The sequence below is a fragment of the Maudiozyma barnettii genome (genome assembly GCF_903064755.1).
Source record: "Maudiozyma barnettii strain CLIB 1767 genome assembly, contig: KABA2_13, whole genome shotgun sequence".
NCBI lineage: Eukaryota > Fungi > Ascomycota > Saccharomycetes > Saccharomycetales > Saccharomycetaceae > Maudiozyma > Maudiozyma barnettii.
The window spans coordinates 251,579-270,894 of NW_024545250.1; the positions used below are offsets into that span (position 1 = coordinate 251,579).

Consider the following 19,316-nt stretch of genomic DNA (forward strand, 5'->3'; position numbering starts at 1 on the left):
TACGTAAGCAGCATTGCCATCTCTCTTGCTGTTATTATAATGAAGTTTTCTTCGCAAAGATCTGTATCAGATGAACCTGAGCTGCCTGGAGGTTCGAACAATTTTGCGATTCGCAATATAAATCTTAAAAGTGTAGACTTATGTGCTTATATCTATATTTATATAATTTTTGGTGAATTGAGTAAATATTATCATATATATATAATTGAACAAAGAGAACTCCAAGAATAGACAGATATATACACGATTATTATGTCATCTTCTGGTGAAAAGATAGAGAAGATCGCTCCAGTAATGGACGCGTCACCTCTAGATCCAGTGGTTCCTATTGAGGTTAAACAAGGTCCTGTTAGACCATATTTGGTATCTGAACCTCCAAATGACTTGGCTACACGTCGTACCATATCTACGTTAAGTGAAAGACTATATATCATAGTTTTAATCGCATTCACAGCTGTTGTCAGATTATATGGTTTAGAATGGCCTAATAGTGTGGTCTTTGATGAAGTCCATTTTGGTGGGTTTGCAACTGAATACATTAATGGAAGTTTCTTCATGGATGTTCATCCACCACTAGCTAAAATGCTTTATGCTGGTGTTGCATCTTTAGCTGGCTTTAAGGGTGATTTTGATTTTGAAAATATTGGTGATGAATTTCCTTCTACTACACCTTACTATCATATGAGATTATTTTCTGCTTCATTGGGTGCATTCACAGTAGTATTATTATATTTCACTCTTAGATCATCAGGTGTACGTCAATTTGTTGCATTTGTTAGTGCTTTATGTTTTGCTATTGAAAATTCATATGTTACAATCTCAAGATACATCTTATTAGATGCTCCATTAATGTTTTTCATTGCAGCTGCTGTATACAGTTTTAAAAAATACGAATTATTTCAACAAGGTTCAATTAAATCATACAAAACATTATTAGCTACAGGTATTGCTCTTGGTTTTGCTGCCTCTGCTAAATGGGTTGGTTTGTTCACTGTTGCATGGATCGGTCTATTATGTATTTGGAGACTTTGGTTCATGCTAGGTGATTTATCTAAACCTGTTTCATCTACGGTCTCTGCTGCTTTCTCTAAATTGATCTTCTTGTTGGGTGTCCCATTTGCTCTTTATGCATTTTTCTTTAAGATCCACTTCGATACTTTAATCTATGACGGTGCAGGTGCATCTTTCTTCTCATCAGAATTTAGATCTACTTTACAAGGTAATACTATCCCAACAGATATTTCAGCAGATGTAGGTGTCTCTTCAGTCGTATCACTTCGTCATTTTGGTACTTCTGGTGGTTATTTACATTCTCATCCATTCCGTTACGAAACAGGTTCTGGTCAACAACAAATTACTTTATACCCTCACATTGATGAAAATAATCAATGGTTAGTAGAATTAAGTAGCAACCCAGGTGTTACATTCCCAGATTTCCAAAATTTGTCCGATGGTGCCATTGTTAGATTATTACATCCTTCTACCCATTGTAGATTGCATTCTCATGATCATAAGGCTCCTGTCTCTGAAAGTGCTGATTGGCAAACTGAGGTATCGTGTTATGGTTTTACTGGGTTTGAAGGTGACACCAATGATAATTGGGTCTTGGAGATCGATCAAAAGAAATCTGCTCCAGGTGTCGCTAGGGAACGTGTTGTTGCCTTAGAGACAAAATTCAGATTGAAACACATGGTCTCTAATTGTTACCTGTTCTCTCACGATGTTAAATTGCCTAAATGGGGGTTCGACCAACAAGAAGTAAGTTGTGCTACTACCGGGAGATACGAATTGACACTTTGGTACATCGAAGCCAATGAGAACCATGCTTTACCTGAGGACGCTAGACATGTCTCATACGTGAAACCTGGCTTTTGGGGTAAATTTATAGAATCTCATATTAAGATGTGGAGCGTGAACAAAAATTTGGTCGAGACTCACATTTATGAATCTTTGCCAGAGGACTGGCCTCTATTGTTACGTGGTATCAGTTATTGGGGTGATCATCACAGAATGGTCTACCTGTTGGGTAATGCTATCGAATGGTGGGCCGTATCTGCATTTATGTTACTGTTTGTCATTGTATGTGTCATTGAATTGATCGCATGGCAATTAGGCAAACCTATTCTACAAGATGACCATGTATTTAACTTCCATGTTCAAGTTGCGCATTACATGTTAGGATTCCTTGTCCATGTTGGTCCCTCTTTCCTAATGAAACGTCAAATGTTCCTACATCATTATTTACCTGCCTACTATTTCGGTATTCTAGCGTTTGGTCATGCTCTTGATATAATTGTTTCCTTTATGTTTAAAAACAAGAAAATCATGGGTAATTTAATAGTTATAACATTTTTTGCTGGTTGTCTTTTCTTCTTTAATGCTTACAAACCTTTGATTTATGGGTTACCATGGACTGTCGCACTCTGTGAAAAGTCTCAATGGTTAAGTGGTTGGGATTATCATTGTGGATCTTATTTCAATACTTACGAAGAATATGATAACTATACCATTACAAGCCAATTCGATAATATATTTGAAGATACTGATGTGCCTATGTCTACGTACTCCAAGCAATTAGAAGTTGATCAACCTGTTGTCATCGAAGAAATCATCGAAGACATCCCCATAGAGGCTGCTGAAGAAGATCTTGTTGTCGAAGAAACAAGCGGCAAATCTGCCACTGGTATCAACACACCAGAGAAGGAAGATTCCTTTGACGATATTATCCACAAAGAAGGGTTCAACAGATTCCTAGACGAAAATGGTGAAGAAATCGATATCGAAGAAGTCAGGAAGATCATGGCAGCCCAAGGCGGTGCCCTTAAGATAGAACAGAAGATTGTCGAGGTGTAGAACACACTTGTCGTACAAAAACATCATTTTCATATATAGAAAACTCTCTCCTTTCTTACAAATAGATACAACACAAGAAATCTAAACATCTATAGAACATATATACACATTATCACGAAATAAAGAACTCATTACTGATCATACAGTTCCATTTTATGATTGGTATACTTGTCACTCGCGACGGAGAGGAAACGCGTCCCTTTTCCTCTCGCCATAATAAAGAAAGACAGACATTCCCGCGAAAATCATTATTTAATTGTGTTTGAAATTTAATATTGACGTGTTCTCGGTGAAAAATTCGTTGCAAAGCGCGAATGTCCCTGTAAAATTGGCTGAAGTTTGTTTTGTTTGGTAGTCTAACCATTTCACAACCAGTAAAACCTGAGAAACCATTAGATTGGATAATTTATTTCTTTAAGAAAGTCGATATAAATTTTAACAATTAATTTCTTGAATAATTATAAAACTTGTAAAAACAAATTGACAATATCCTTCCTCTTATTTATATTTTCCTTTGTTGTCTAAAACGATACAACTCATCGGGACTGCTTAATATATTCAATACATTTGAATCATCGGTATGTCTGGTAGAAAGGTCAAGAGTTCTGTGGTTCAGGATACCACAGCAACTTCTGAAGTTGAGATTAAAGAAGGTCCAGTGAGACCATATATCATCGTTGATAAATCTGTCGACGTTGTTACCAAACGTACTCCTCATACCTTAAATGAAAAACTATTATTAGCTATCTTAATTGTTATTGCCGTTTTCGTTAGATTCCATAAACTGGGCTGGCCAAATAGTGTAGTATACGATGAAAACCATTACGGTAATTTGATTACCAAATACGCTAACAATGAATTTTTTTTGGATGCTGAACCACCAATGGTTAGACTACTATACAACATTGTTGCTAAGGCTAGTGGCTACGAAGGTAACTTCAAATTCACTCAAGTTGGTGCTCTTTACACTTCAAAGATTCCATACATTGTCTTAAGATCATTTGCCGCTACCTTAGGTCTATTCACCATTATCCTAACTTACAGCACTTTACGTCTTTCTGGTGCTAATATTTATGTAGCTTTTGCTACTTCCTTGGCATTTATCTTTGAAAATGCTTTCGCTACTACTTCCCGTTTAATCCTACCAGATTCTCCAATTATTTTTTTCATTGCTCTAGCTGTATATGCATTCAAGAAATCTGAATTATACACTGACGAATCTTGTGCATCTTACAAATACATTATCATTTCTGCAATTGCTGCAGGTTGTGCTTCTTCCTCAAAATGGGTTGGTCTATGTACAATCGTTTGGTTAGGCTTACTATGTATTTGGAGATTTACCTTTATGATGGGTGATTTGTCTAAACCTGTTTGCATGTCCGTGAAACACACCGTGATGAAGGGCGGTATTTTAATTATTATTCCAGTTGTTATTTACTTACTTTCCTTTGCTGCTCATATCTCTTTGATGACTAAAGTTTCTGATGATTCTGAATTTATTATTCCTGAGTATCAATCATCTTTGATTGGTAACAATGTTCCAAAGGACATTAAAGTCGAAGTCGGTGTCGGCTCTTCAATTTCTTTAAGACATACAGGTACGACTGGAGGTTACTTACATTCTCATCAATTGAATTATCCAAAGGGTTCAGAACAACAACAAATCACTCTATATCCATTCGTTGATGAATTGAATGACTGGACCATTGAATTGTATGACAAGCCAGGTGAGATCCTTGTTGATTTCCAAAACTTGACAGATCGTACCAAGATTAGATTATTGCACAATTCCCACTGTAGATTACATTCCCATGACCATAAAGCTCCAGTCTCTGAAAATGCTGACTGGCAAAAGGAAGTCTCCTGTTATGGTTACGATGGGTTTGAAGGTGATCCAAATGATGATTGGATCATTGAAATTGATAAGGATGCCTCTACTCCAGGTGCTGCTCAAGAACGTGTAAGAGCCATTGAAACCAAATTCAGATTGAGACACGCCATGACTGGTTGTATGTTATTTTCTCATAGCACTAAGTTACCAGAGTGGGGTGTTGACCAACAAGAAGTCACTTGTGCTTCTTCTGGTATTGATGAATTAACTCTATGGTACGTTGAAAGAAACGAAAACTTCTTACTAGCTGAAGATGCTGAATTAATTTCTTATCCAAAGCTAAGTTTCTTCCAAAAGTTCGTTGAATTGCACAAGAAGATGTTCTACATGATGAAGAAATTAGATTCTCCACATCCTGCTAGTACTTCTGCTTTCAGCTGGCCAACAATGTCTGGTGGTGTCGATTACTGGAGCAACAATCACAGAAATGTATACTTTTTAGGTAACGCTACCCTATGGTGGTCCGTTTCTGCCTTCTTAGTTGTTTACGCTATTTTTGCCATTGTTCAATTATTAAGATGGCAAGTTGGTAAGCCAATCCTACAAACACCCGAAGTCGTTAGTTACCATATGGAGACTCTTGAATTTTTGTTAGGTTACGCTGTTCATTTCGTTCCATTTATTTTCTTCGGTAACAACTTGTTCATTTCTGCTTACTTACCAGCTTACTATTTCGGTATTCTTTCAATTGGTTTAACTCTAAACTCTTTGGTTACTATTGTTTTCAAGACTAGATCTCACATCGGTTATGTCATCGTTGCACTATTTGTCACCTCGATTATCTACTTTTTCAATGATCATAAACCATTAGTTTACGGTACTGAGTGGACTCGTGATCTATGTAATAAGAGTGTTTGGAGTTCTAGTTGGGATTATCCATGTAAGAACTATTTCGGTAACTACCAAGAGTACAAAGCTTTTGAACTACCAGAACCAAGTCCTTTCACTCAATTAGAAACCCACATCTTCACGCAACCAAGAAACACCGCATTAGATCCAATCGAGAGTGCTCAACCAGTTGCTGAACAACAACAACAGCAACAGCAACAAGAAGAACAGATTGATCCAAATGCTCCAAGTCAAGAAAGAGTCGCTGAACAAGAGGCTAAATTTGATGATATCATGAACCAACCAGGTCAAAAGGTATTCAAGGATGAATTTGGTAACGTATTGGATCCAGAAGAAGTGAAGAAGATCCTAGCTGAATCAAACGCTGTCATCAAGGAAAAACACATCGTCAACTCTAATTGATGGTAATCAATATATGAAACATTTTACATAATCTAATAAATATGTTATTTCTCTTAAAATTATTATTGCATATTTCAGCTTAACTAGCGATCATCATTAGACAACGAAATACTGAGTATATGTGTCAGAAGGTTAGCCTTGATTTGAGCTGTAGATGGTCAACAACTATTTTTGAACCAATAATCATGTGACCAATTTTTTTTTTTTCAAAATTTCGATTTTAACCGTAAACATACCAAGAGACGAAGAACAGTTCAGTGCTTAAAAGATAGAAGATGAACACATTACAGTAATTCGTATTAATGAATATAAATGATTATATACGTTCTATGAACAATTTACGTACAATTTAGAAAGTATTTCAATTTAGAAAGTGATCTATATATATTTGAAAAGAAATGATAAACGAAGGTTGTTTGAGTGAATCTGAATTTTTGGTGAAGGCAGCCCAATTCTTTAAGATTGCGAACGAAAAGAAGATTACAGTACATGTCAGCGTTAAAAGATTAATAAAATTAGATCACGTTGAAGGAAACCCAGAAAGAGACGCTACTAAATTTCCTCACTATGATGTTTCTAAAGTTTCTTCCATAAGTAAGCAAGTCGAAAATAACTCAACAACAAAATATCCTCTATTGATAAGAATATGGTATGCCTCTCATACAAAGAAGACTAAATGTTCGGCCATTGTCGATGCTTCTAATCTTGATAAGTTCTGGCAAGATTACTCTAACATTGCAAAAAGTGGAATGCAAGGGTTAATTAAAAAGAAGAAGAAGAAGTCCAAGAATTCTACCTCTAAGGACAAGAAGAAGAAATCTAAAAGAGTTTCTAAATGAGAATATCTGATGAATTTAGCATAAAAATAAAATAATATAAATATAAATACTATGTACTATACTAATGTCACTGATCAAAAAAAAAAAAGTAAAAGTTAAAAAATATTTATATATGGGTGATGTAATGAAGAGATGTATCTGGAAATGCAGCTATGTAAAGTGGAATTTCCCTCTCTATTTAATCGAGGTCTTCGACTATAATATTACCAGATGGGAATACTGCCGTACTCTCTTCTATAATAGTCTCAGGTTGTAATTCAACCCTTGGAACAGGTGATATTAGTTTAAATCCATAATTATGGATGTAATTTTCTGGAGGTATTGTATCTGATATATCATTATATTGTAAAGACAGTATTCCTTTGCTGCGAAGTTCTACATATGCATATATCTCTTCAATAGGAAGACTGGCATCAAATTTGCGGATTACACGTTCACCATTTCCGAGTTTGATAGCGACTTTACTTACATTGTCACCAGTACTAGGTTCAGGATGAAGTCTGTGAAGTCGACAAACCAACCATCTCTTTAGGAGTTCTTCTTGGTGTATGACCTCTTGGGCCTGTTGTGCATGAAGCTCAGCTTCTTGTTGCTCTCGTAATCGAGCTGCTTCTAATTCATGATTTCTCTCCTGATCTCTTCTTAGAGATGACCTAAATCTTGAATCTTGCTGCTCTCTAATTAGACGTTGCATCTCTATATTTTGCTGTTGTTGGATCAATTGGATTAATGTTTCTTGGTTCTTTTTGAGGACCCTTTCAAATTTGTTTGGACTGTAGTTAATTAATGAACCTTCTGCCTTTGCTATTAGTTCTACTTTGTTAGATCTTTTCATCATAATTACGCCAACAAACGGAAAATGTCTAACTTTCCAGTTATTTGCAACTTGCAATCCTTCTGCCTTTGTTATATCACCGAACCATATTAAACCTTGGTGTTTCTTTACCATATTGATGAATTGATCAGTGCATAATATGTTATCCACGAAGCACATACTATCATCTTTTAATTTATCATGTAAATATATGAATCCAAATTTATATTGTTTTGTACATGCATCTAGTAGTTCTGTGTAACTCGATTGTAGATTGTCCCCTGAAATTATGCTATTAGATGAGTTATAAATCGAACCAAAATTGTATCGTGATATATCCTCAGTTGTAGAGGCACTATGAGACTCCATACTTAGGGTGTTTAATAATTCGAAGAGGTTGGATTTCGAATCTATCTGTTTATGTGAACTGTCGTAGAAATTTGTTACTTTTAGAAACTTGTTTGATGTTGTTATTATAAACACAGTAAATGTTAGCAATAATGATAGCAACAATAGTGGAATTTGAAAAAACATATATAGGATTTTGTTAAGTGATATTTTGTATTGGGTAATATCCTGAAGTCCATTATGTGAAGGGATTTGTGAATCTTCATTTTGTGAGTTTAATTGGTTTGCTACAGATACGTCTGGAAATCCACCAGGAACATTGTCCTGTGTATCCCTATAGCCTAATACACTCATTAATTTATTGCAGTGCTGAAATATGGATCAAAAAATATGGATAATTTAGTCACTAGTAAGTTCTTCTTTTGTAAAAATTGAATAACTTAAATGTTTTAGCAATATTCACCCTTTTCCTTTGTAGTTTCTATTTACTAATACTTATTCGCACTCTCTTTATTTTTGCCTTAAAGCGGTATCATACTATTATACGTACGTGCAACAAAATGTGCATATATGTGCATATATCATGAGAATTTTACATAGATCAGTTACATTATTAGAGAATCTAGCACCCCATAATGGAAAGACATTTGGTTCAGACAAAATGTTTGTGGAACTTTCTAACAACATCTGATGGAAGCCCGTATATTGGATTTATTGAAGATAGATCAGATGGTTTGTCTTCAGTTGTGGAGGGAATCGACACCAAATCGAACGGTGACTTCTTGTTGGGTTCCATTTTGTATTTAAATGTACTCTCCGTGATTGCAAGACCCATTAATACGTAATTTGTGTGGTAGAAATCACCATTCTTTCCTGGTTTATCTCTTAATGATATACCAGTTGTTGATTGGCAACAATTTAGTATATATTTACGCAATGCCTGTTTATTTATACATTCCACCCCAGTAGTGGCTTCAATCATTGCAGCTGTAGAACCTACCCAAAAACTGTAGCATCCATCGACCAACTTGTTTCCTCTACCACATAGACCCATTTCCTCGTTGTATTGGCGTGCACTACACCATTCCATTAATTTTTCTACATTTATAGTGTGTAATTTATTCAAGATACACAAACTTGCGACTGCACAAAATGTGTACCCACCGTGAGCCTCATCTTGTAAAAGTGTAGCACCAAACCCACCTTCAAATGTCTGACATTTTTGTAAATATTCCAATACACCTTCGATTAATTCATCTGTCATTATATTTAATAATGATGCCACACTTAGTGCACAATACACACCCCTTATGTCACGTTCACCAACGGGGTTACAAGTGGTAAAACCACCATCTGTCTGTTTTAAAGATAATAGCCACTTGTATATGGCTTTTCTGTCGAGTTGATCCCAGCAATTATCAAAATTATCGCATAATGCTAATGCATTCACTGCAGCATATGTACTAGCAATGTGCGGAAGTTGCCCTTCTCCTCCGCTAAATGGACCTTTATCTTCAGACATTAAAAATAATTTCTCAACCATTTTACGTTTGTTCTCCTCATCGATTGTTGTTTCATTGAATACTTGCATAGAATTTGCGATCCAGTATACCATCCATGCTTGTGAAGCGTCCAGTGCTACCATTTGTGGGGGCATATTTGAATCGAAGGCAAATTTCAAACCTTTCAATGCATAGTCGTGGTCTAATGCATGGAGAGGTTCATTCAATAATTCTTCGCACATATCCATTACTTCATGGCGGTCAATTGTAGTGTCTGTCTCAACTTCTTTCATTATATTTTCAATTGGTTCCTCGGTGACTATCTCTACCGTTTCTCTTTTCCTTCCTAACAGTTCAGAGCTAATATAATTTGCTCTTGCCAGATTTTTTGCACCCATATTGTATTATATAAGGTAACTTGAAATAAAATTAAAGATTTAAGAACACTAAATTATTATGCCACTCCTTTATAGAATTATATCTAATATATCTTTTAGCCTATTATTTGTTGTATAATGGGTTTCTTGAACAACTTACTTTATCTGAAGTGGTCACTATGTCCAACGTGAAACTCCATACCCTTGCTTGAATCACCCTCCCAATTGAAACAAATCCATAAAGAAATTTATTGAAATTTTCTTTAGAGGTTATGGTTGTTTTATGGTGCGGTGTTTTCTGTAGGACCAGATCTAAACCTCAAACAAATTAACTTTCTTCAAGAAAACAAAATGATGAGCCAGCATATCCCTTTAAGATGGAGGTTCTATTTGACACTACAAGTATATGAATTTGGTCTTAGTAACTGAAAGGTACTGATTAATGAATGTTATTGACGCATGTGTAAATTACGCTATATGGAAGCATGCATAGAGTCGCAGAAATAAATGAGAATATTACGCAATCTTCCAGTTGCTACAGAAAATAATCTAGTTGATATATGATTATAGGTTTATTAGAAAATATCGACTGTTGCTTGTTAAACAAATGAATCAAGAGTAGATATCTTACAATTTTATTTGTGACTTGGTATTAATTATTGGTTTCAGTAGTCTTTACTGTTTAAGGAAAGTCTTCGCTCTTTCACAGGGCTGAAAATAATTTATCACATTAATTCATAATTTTGAATTTAACAGTTTAACAGAAGGCCACTTTGGCGACATGCTAAATGACAAAACTTTTCTCTTGCCAACTTTAAATTATTAATAAAAAGTATATGTAATTATGAAGAAGTATACAATAACCTAAAAAGTAACAAACTCCTACGGCTGTAACTCATTATGTCTATGAGAATATCGAATAAACAGAGGCTGTCGTTGCCCTTTGACAATGAAGACGAATTAAATGAAGCAGAAGTGGATATCCCTAAAGGATGGTTCCGCAAAATACTATATTATATGACAATATCTCCATCAGATATTCAGTTAATATTATATGAACAAATAGAATCTATAAATTGGGATGCAAAAGCGATTGAAATTGCCAAACCTTTAGGGATTGGTGCCACTATAATGTTCTATATATTGAGATTGTTGCAGGACAATGTAGTGAGACCAAATTACTATAAAGAATATAGAAATCGAAATGCATTTGATTTATCCAAATCACAAACTTTAAAGGAGATGCCATACTTAGATCAATATGTATCATCTAAAATATGCGTCGAAAGGAAGCAATATGCATGGTATAGTACTATCGACACAAGTATAAATTGTATGTTGTTTGTATTGATACTGATAGATGTCAAAATATCATTCACATATCTTTTTCAGCAGTTTAGAACATATTCGATATTCAACAATGAGCCTTCCAAAAATTCACCAAATTTAACTAAATGTTCTCTAGATGATCTTTCAAAGAGCTACTACAAAGATATGAGTAGGAAAAATATATGGTCCATGTTAAAATATTTTATATTTGAAAAAACTAACGGTGAAGTGCTGGATCATGAACTAAGTGGTAAGCATTTCTATACTTTGAATAAATGGAAACCAACAAAATTTACGACCCAACTTTTTGTCTATTTTAACCCTACTACAATCGGTTTCCTTTGGATTTCAGATGTCTCTTTCAGAACCTTCTCAATCGTGGTATTAAACTGGATTATTTTAAATTTTGTGATAGTGAAGAGATATGAGGTGAAATTAGTAGATGAATCAATAATATTATCTGCAACAATTGATGACATGCAGAAAAAAATTATAGAACCTACTGTAAACAAAATATTTCAAAATGTTATGATAGACGCAACAAATCATAAATTGCCATACGCAAAGTTTGAACCATCCATTATTCATAATCCAATCTTTGAGACACACTCTTTGAATGGTGATTTGATTAGGGAGAAATATAACAAATTAACTTTTGAATTTGAGGATGTTCCAAACGAAACTAATGTGCATAATATGGTAATGAAATAAACAGGATAAATTTTGAAAGATAAATAAATTTATATCACGATATCATATATAATTTATAAATATTTAATGCAAAGATATCTTATAATATTTATTTTTTATCTGTCTAAATCTTATTATCAGTCTGTTTGTTAAATAACTGATAATGTTCCCTCATCCTAACATATCCTAAATGAATCTTTCCCAGGAAATGATCTGCCAGTCTTCTGTCAGTATCCAGTCTCGATAAATAAGCTCCACAAACTTCACATACTTGTAATTTCTGTTGAGCACTCTGACCTACATTCTCTGTTATGTTCTTAACATTTTTGGCTATCACTTGTCGTCTTTCTTGCATTTCCTCCAATTTTACGGATTGCATTATTGCTTTCGATACTTCGTTATGTGTCGTTAAAGATTCTATTTCTTGCATCATCAAACCTATCTGCGTATCAATATCATCTAACTCTTTGGTGACGGTCTTTATTCTTTCTCTTTCTTCCGATGTATGTTCTAAATTTTTCAAAGCTACTTCTATTTGATCATTACAATCATGTACAAATTTTGCCAATACCAAATAGTATTCTCTTTCAAATTCGGGATATCTCTTGCCATTAGCAATATCTCGATCATATTGCAACTTATACTTAGATAGATGTAATTGGGGGCAAGTTCCTAAACTTTGCTTGGTACCTTGAAATAGATCATAGGGACAATCACCAACAAGGTAAGATTTACACACACGACGATCCCGTATACCCAAGTTTTGTTGATAATATCTACTTCGTCCACCAAATCGACTTTGGATATCTTTACCCATAAGTTGTTCTATAAGTTTTCTCTGTTCAGCTGCTGGTGTTCCCATATTTTATTGTCTTGTAGTATGTAATCTATATTGTTCTGGTTTTGGATGTTTTAAACTGGTTTGATATCTGAGAATCTCTAAGTGTCAATTTGCTTTACCTTAATGGTATTGAACTGGAATCTTGCTCTGTATATTCCATCGTTATAAAAGTTTTAAATGTGATGAAGTGAATAAAATACGCCGATCTTTTAAAACTCTTGAATATATATTTTTTTATCTCGATAATATGAGAAACAGCGTCACAAATTGAAGGCAGTACAAGAATAATAAAAGGATACATAAATTTAAATACATTAGAGATATATCGTTTTCTGATGTACATTATTTATAAAACAATATATTAACTTCGAAATTTTATTTAAACTTAGACACTTCGAAATCTCCTCGATAATGTTTACCGAATATATATATAACCAGCTTCTTCAAATATACAAAACCATCGGTGTTTCTAAAAGATTTGATCCTAAAGAAGATGTGGTACTGGTTTTGGGTGGGTCAACTACACCTTTTGGGCAGATACTATGCCAGGTGTTGGTTCATAAATATAAGACTAAGGTAGTAAATTTTGACAGATATGATGATCCAAATTGTCATTGCCCAGGGTTATATCATTTTATTCGATGTGATTTTACACAAAGAAAATCAGTTCACAATGCTTTCTTTAGAGCTAAATTATTGGGGTTATCGTGTACTGTTCTAATAAACAATGTTAATGAGTTGTTGGATGGGATAACAGGTGAAGATCCCTTAAAAAATTGCAGGGATATAATAAACGCTAATTTAATCAATGTAATGATTGCTACTAAACTATTTATCACACAAATAGTGCCACCTGAGAAGGACGTATATATTGTCAATGTAACATCAACGCCAGGTTCTGATGAAAGTAATGAGGAGATATCAACGTATTACCATTTAGCTCAAGCTGGTCTTGTTCAATTTCATGACGGTATGAGTAGTGAGTTAAACTTAAAGGAAATCAATCACGGATATTCTTATAAACCTCTATTGATATATATACCAATTAATAAAGAAAAAAAGGCAGAAAAGTTAGTCAATGATTTCATTAAAGTTATACTTGAAGGACGCCAAGGAATTGAATATCTTTATGTAGGTATGATGCAGAACTCAACCATTCTTCAAATGGTTGAATATTATAAGAAGGTATATTCTCATTGCGGACAATGGTAAAAGAACAATTATCATGATGGCAATCCAAAAACAATTATGACAAGAAAACTTATATATAAATGGCCTATAGAAGTCCTAAAATATAATATAATTTAATATAATATGCTATTTATTTTAATCTATTTTGGCTCAAACAAAAATTATCTATAAATTGCAGTATTAAAGGTAGATCTCTAATTGGTAGAACAAACCATTCTATATGTTTCTTATATGCATCTCCTGTTCTTTTACAACCAGAACAATGAATGATACCTTTCCCGTACTTCTTCCATAATAATTGGTGGATTGCATTTTCAATATCCTGCAACGTCATTGACCCTTTACCGTCTGTGTAGAATCCACCATTTTTGTAAGTGTATAATTTGATATCTTTACAATAAGTTTGAACTTCACGGTGATGAAGTTTTTCGAGACTTTCTTTCTTTCTGGGAGATAAAGATAATCTTTTCATTAACTTGGATAAACTATGGGTATCTTTTGATGAAACCCCTGCTGAGTTATGAATCAACGTATCAATACTTGAAGGAGACAAATTTATCACTTTATGTAAACACGAAGTTTCCCATTCATTTAATCTCGATTGAACGTTTGATTTTGTGGTCATCCCAATTTTACAAAGAATCTGAGTCATATCATTCCATCCGACACTTCTATTATCATTACCTGGTTTTAACACTGAATTATCTATCTTTAACCATTTTAAAACTTGGGGATCATTACCGTATATTCCATCATATAACAATTTATAAGTGTAGATATATATGTAACCTGGTCGTCGTGTATTTGGTTGTTGAATGGGGTTATTTAAATAAGCAGGGAACCATCCTGGAACCGTATTTATTTCGCCTTTATTGGTTTTAGAGGAGTTCCTTGTACCATTATTGTTATTATTGATATGATATCTGCAATATTCACCGTTTGATACCTTGTTCTTACATCGTATACCTTTAGTTGTGATTCCTTTACATATCTTAGTGGTGGTAGATCCACTCATTCGACCAGAAAATTGAATGGAGATCCCTTTTAAACACCACAGTAAAGATAGAAAACCAAAGCAAACAAGTTTGCAAAAAAACTAGAAAGTTATTTGTATTATCCGTATAGTTGTATGTATGTGTTGTTGAAATTTATATTTATGTTTATATCTCGACATTCAGCCTAGTAGTTTGGGCTCCAGGAGAGCGTTTCCATTTTGGGACAATTATTAAAGATGATAAGTAAACAAAGACAGCAAGAGGAAGAAAAGAAGAAATAGAGACAATACACAGAGATATTATATGAGTGTATATGAATTATTTAAGTTCAATGGTAATCTTGATGGGGGGGGGTTCTACATGCTTGACTTTTAAGTCTTCAATATTATGATCGTTATGCATTCTCAGGCCGAAGCTTGGCAAACTAGCTATCTTCTTGGTGAAATACATCGATATAAATCTGTAAACAACCATTTAAACAACATATATGTTCAATTGCCACAACAATTGGAATATCACCTCATCTCACCATGTTCTAGTCAATCGATCGATGCGCTCTTCTTCAACAGATATCCTCTCCGTTTGTCTACTCGGGGAAGACGAAATTTTTCAGTCGTTGTGGTTTTATTGATGTTCTCTGCGTATTTTCCTGTGGTGATTACTTAATTAGAGTTGAAAGTTGTTATCTCCGAGATGAGATGAGCAATGGGAAAGAAGACGACGACGACGACAAGAAGCTAACAAGGGGTTAGGTCAGTTAACTTTTGGACGATGAGATATAAATATGAAAAGGAATTGGAAAAAGGTTGTATTGTTCGTATGTGTTACAAGGGTTGTCACTACTATCAAATCGAACAAATACAAATATTAAATCACATATAAATATAAATATTTTAACCCTTATAACTTCAATTTAGAAAAAAATGTTAATTACGGAATCATATCAGGACGTTGCTACTAAGGATGGCACCACATTACGTGTTTATATCTATGCTCCTACTATCAAAGGCTACCCTAAGGCTAAATTCCCAGGTGTAATTGTCTATAGTGAGATATATCAAGTCACAGGTCCAGTCAAGAGATTTGCCCAAAAAATTGCTTCAGAAGGTTATGTTGTTGCAGCACCAGCTATTTACCATAATTTTATGGGTCCTGAGCCATTGCCATATGATGTTCCAGGCACTGATACAGGTAACCAATATAAGATTGAAAAACCTGTAGATTCATATGATGAAGACAACAAATTATGTTGTGATGTATTGTATAGTTTACCTAATTTTGATGGTAAAAGAATTGGTGCTACAGGTATGTGCCTTGGTGGTCATTTGGCCTTTAGAGCATTGTTGGACAAGAGAGTGACATGTGCAACATGTTTCTTTCCAACAGATATCCATTTGAAGAGTCTAGGTTTAGGTAAGAATGATGATTCGTTGGAACGTATCTCCAAGGAAGTATCAAAGGATCAAGAGATGGTTCTAATCTTTGGGACGTTGGATACACATGTATCACCAGAAGGTAGAGACTTGATTAGAAAGACTTTAAGAGATAATGGTGTTCGTTTTACTTTCTTGGAGGTATTGGATGCCCAACATGCATTCATTAGAGATGAATTTAGTAAAGGTAGATTCGATGCCGCAATCACTCAAAGTTGTCTAGGTTTCTTATTTGAACAATTCAACAGAAAATTGAAAATTGATCTGGGTGAGTTTGTAGATGATAATAAACCAGTCGAACATGTCTGTTAGTGGTAGTACTAATGTTTACATGTTTGTCTGTTATTTTTTTTCTTTTCTGCACGCTCTATTTTTTATTACTAAAGTTTTCTATATATAATAACTGTATAGGTTTACTATGAATACTCTTCCTTTTAAATGGGATCTATATATATAGATAGACAGATAGATATGTATACTGACTATCGACCTTTCAACTCATAGTTTGACGTCTTGGGGACTTTATTATTATATTGAACATTTAATGGTTGACAGTATTCAGTTGCATCGCCGTCCGCGAAAGTCGGCCTGTGCTATTTTCAGGCGGGGTACCCTTAAAGTAGAAGGAAATTTATGTGTCAGACAGACAGAATAGCAAATAATAAATTATTTATATACATTCAACATGTTTGAAGGGGAGAAGGAGGGATATTACTGGTGGTATAAAAGGAGGAAATGTATTACACACTTTATTTTATGTTATTTTATTTTATCTTGTATTAGTTTGTGGTAGTGGGATTTTTTGTTTTTGAATAACTTAGAGGACATGACAAAATTCTGCTTATATAATAATTATGTTTTCGTATAGAGTTGGTTTAAGTGGTTGTAGAAATTTCAAGCCTTTGGCTCGTATTTCTCCATTACGGAACGTATACAGGGGACCGATATGGTCTAAACAATCTAGAATGAAATATTCAAGACAGCAACAGCCTATTATTAAATCGTCTGTTGCTAGTGTTTCTAAGAAAATATTTAAATATAGTATGATGGCCCTTCTTGGTATCACAGGATACTTCACTTATATTACATATTTAGAATTACATCCAAAGAGACAACTACCACAGAGTACTACTTTTAAAGACGGTTCACCAAGGAAAAGATTGGTTATACTGGGTACTGGTTGGGGTGCAGTATCGCTATTGAAAAAACTAGATACTACTGAATATAACGTTGTTGTAGTATCACCAAGAAACTACTTTTTGTTTACACCTCTTTTGACCTCTACACCAGTGGGTACAATAGATTTAAAGTCTATCATGGAGCCCATTAGACATATCTTGAAAAGAAAAAAAGGTGAGGTTGTCTATTTAGAGGCAAATGCTACAGATATCGATCCTAAGAATAAGCATATTAAAATTGTAGATAATTATAAAGAAACGAGAACATTGAATTATGATTATTTAGTTATGTGTGTGGGTGCAGAGAGTACTACCTTCCATATTCCTGGTGTTAGAGAAAATGCCATATTCATTAAAGAAGCTTATGATTCCACTAGGATGAAAGAAAAGATTTTTAATAACCTTGAAAGAGCTGCGTTCTTAGATATTGATGATCCAAAGAGAAAACATCTATTAACATTTGTGGTAGTAGGAGGTGGTCCCACAGGAGTTGAAATGGCAGCTGAGTTACAAGATTATGTAAATGAAAGTCTTTGCAAATGGATGCCAGAAATATCTAAAGATATTCAAGTTAAGTTAGTTGAAGGTTTACCAAATATTTTAAATATGTTTGATAAAAACTTAATTGAATATACTCAAGATTTTATTAAAAAATCTAAAATCGATTTGAAATTGAATACTTTTGTTAAAGGTGTTGATTCAGATATAATTACTGTTGAAGTTAATAAAGAAAAACAAGAAATTCCTTATGGAGTATTGGTTTGGGCGACAGGTATTCAACCAAGGGATATAACTCGAAATTTAGCACAAATACTATCAGATGTTCAAACAGATCGTCGTGGATTACTGATCAATGAAAAATTGCAATTGTTAGGAGCTGAATCGTCTATATTTGCCATTGGTGATTGTACGTTCCATGGAGGTTTAGCACCAACTGCTCAAGTCGCTTATCAGGAAGGTTTATATTTGGCAAATATTTTCAAACAACTACACAAATTGGATCAATTAGATTGGAAGAGTCAATTATCGAGTATATCAGAAAGACAATTGAACGATATAAAGAAACAGCAAGAATATATTGTGAAAAATAAAATGCCAAATTTCAAATATGTTTATAAAGGAACTCTAGCATATATTGGATCCGAACGTGCCATTGCAGAGTTGAAGATAGCAGGCAAAGATTATCAATTACGTGGTAGTCCATTTGCCTTTTTATTCTGGAAAATCGTATATTTGTCCATGTGTGTATCGATTAGAAATACGTTGATGGTCTCAATGGACTGGTGCAAATTCTATTTCTTTGGTCGTAACTCCATATAGTTGCAAACGCTACATCCACTCAACATTCACCAATTATATTGTTGTTAATGTTTTTATTTATTTTCTAAATATCTTTAATATATATAAACTTAAATATATATCCTGTTTACCTGTTTTACCTATTTACCTACCGTTAAAGAAGTTAATCATGATGACTATAATATTATAAACTACATCGTACAAGGTGACATCATGCCTTTGCAAGGGGGTAACCCCAATTTTTCCCTTGTAAACATTTTGACCAAAAAAAAATAAAAAATTGAAACTTTCACGGAATAAACAAACGAACAACGTCAGCAAGCGGTAAGTCAACACTCTAACTATCTTACATACATACACGTACACATGGGTAGGTTTAGGTGTACCAAACGAAAGGGAAGTAATACATACTTAGCAAAACAATATTATTTTAACAATCGTATGTTTAGTAGTTCTTAATACTGTTAATTGTTTGTGTTGTATTT

At 34.0% G+C, this 19,316-nt stretch overlaps 11 protein-coding genes across 11 annotated transcripts; 7 read left to right on the top strand and 4 right to left on the bottom strand.

Moving 5' to 3' along the window:
• Nucleotides 1-252: 252 nt before the first annotated feature.
• KABA2_13S02574 (uncharacterized protein) lies at nucleotides 253-2,853 on the top strand (the record flags this gene model as incomplete). The annotated part of the gene is made up of 1 exon (XM_041552992.1): nucleotides 253-2,853. The coding sequence occupies one exon, from the start codon at nucleotides 253-255 to the stop codon at nucleotides 2,851-2,853; it is 2,601 nt and encodes an 866-aa protein (XP_041408926.1).
• A 580-nt stretch (nucleotides 2,854-3,433) lies between these two features.
• Nucleotides 3,434-5,995, top strand: KABA2_13S02596 (uncharacterized protein; the record flags this gene model as incomplete). The annotated part of the gene is made up of 1 exon (XM_041552993.1): nucleotides 3,434-5,995. The coding sequence occupies one exon, from the start codon at nucleotides 3,434-3,436 to the stop codon at nucleotides 5,993-5,995; it is 2,562 nt and encodes an 853-aa protein (XP_041408927.1).
• A 398-nt stretch (nucleotides 5,996-6,393) lies between these two features.
• On the top strand, nucleotides 6,394-6,834 carry SRP14 (RNA-binding signal recognition particle subunit SRP14; the record flags this gene model as incomplete). The annotated part of the gene is made up of 1 exon (XM_041552994.1): nucleotides 6,394-6,834. The coding sequence occupies one exon, from the start codon at nucleotides 6,394-6,396 to the stop codon at nucleotides 6,832-6,834; it is 441 nt and encodes a 146-aa protein (XP_041408928.1).
• Nucleotides 6,835-7,012: 178 nt separating this feature from the next.
• UBX3 (Ubx3p) lies at nucleotides 7,013-8,350 on the bottom strand (the record flags this gene model as incomplete). The annotated part of the gene is made up of 1 exon (XM_041552995.1): nucleotides 7,013-8,350. One exon carries the CDS (start codon nucleotides 8,348-8,350, stop codon nucleotides 7,013-7,015), a length of 1,338 nt encoding a protein of 445 aa, XP_041408929.1.
• A 298-nt stretch (nucleotides 8,351-8,648) lies between these two features.
• Nucleotides 8,649-9,896, bottom strand: RAM1 (protein farnesyltransferase; the record flags this gene model as incomplete). Its single annotated transcript, XM_041552996.1, has 1 exon — nucleotides 8,649-9,896. The coding sequence occupies one exon, from the start codon at nucleotides 9,894-9,896 to the stop codon at nucleotides 8,649-8,651; it is 1,248 nt and encodes a 415-aa protein (XP_041408930.1).
• An 879-nt stretch (nucleotides 9,897-10,775) lies between these two features.
• On the top strand, nucleotides 10,776-11,915 carry NUR1 (Nur1p; the record flags this gene model as incomplete). Its single annotated transcript, XM_041552997.1, has 1 exon — nucleotides 10,776-11,915. One exon carries the CDS (start codon nucleotides 10,776-10,778, stop codon nucleotides 11,913-11,915), a length of 1,140 nt encoding a protein of 379 aa, XP_041408931.1.
• A 103-nt stretch (nucleotides 11,916-12,018) lies between these two features.
• Nucleotides 12,019-12,756, bottom strand: LUC7 (Luc7p; the record flags this gene model as incomplete). Its single annotated transcript, XM_041552998.1, has 1 exon — nucleotides 12,019-12,756. The coding sequence occupies one exon, from the start codon at nucleotides 12,754-12,756 to the stop codon at nucleotides 12,019-12,021; it is 738 nt and encodes a 245-aa protein (XP_041408932.1).
• Nucleotides 12,757-13,146: 390 nt separating this feature from the next.
• SRL4 (Srl4p) lies at nucleotides 13,147-13,947 on the top strand (the record flags this gene model as incomplete). Its single annotated transcript, XM_041552999.1, has 1 exon — nucleotides 13,147-13,947. One exon carries the CDS (start codon nucleotides 13,147-13,149, stop codon nucleotides 13,945-13,947), a length of 801 nt encoding a protein of 266 aa, XP_041408933.1.
• Nucleotides 13,948-14,056: 109 nt separating this feature from the next.
• KABA2_13S02750 (uncharacterized protein) lies at nucleotides 14,057-14,551 on the bottom strand (the record flags this gene model as incomplete). Its single annotated transcript, XM_041553000.1, has 1 exon — nucleotides 14,057-14,551. The coding sequence occupies one exon, from the start codon at nucleotides 14,549-14,551 to the stop codon at nucleotides 14,057-14,059; it is 495 nt and encodes a 164-aa protein (XP_041408934.1).
• Nucleotides 14,552-15,844: 1,293 nt separating this feature from the next.
• Nucleotides 15,845-16,666, top strand: KABA2_13S02772 (carboxymethylenebutenolidase; the record flags this gene model as incomplete). The annotated part of the gene is made up of 1 exon (XM_041553001.1): nucleotides 15,845-16,666. The coding sequence occupies one exon, from the start codon at nucleotides 15,845-15,847 to the stop codon at nucleotides 16,664-16,666; it is 822 nt and encodes a 273-aa protein (XP_041408935.1).
• A 542-nt stretch (nucleotides 16,667-17,208) lies between these two features.
• NDE2 (NADH-ubiquinone reductase (H(+)-translocating) NDE2) lies at nucleotides 17,209-18,852 on the top strand (the record flags this gene model as incomplete). Its single annotated transcript, XM_041553002.1, has 1 exon — nucleotides 17,209-18,852. The coding sequence occupies one exon, from the start codon at nucleotides 17,209-17,211 to the stop codon at nucleotides 18,850-18,852; it is 1,644 nt and encodes a 547-aa protein (XP_041408936.1).
• Between the last annotated feature and the right edge of the window lie 464 nt (nucleotides 18,853-19,316).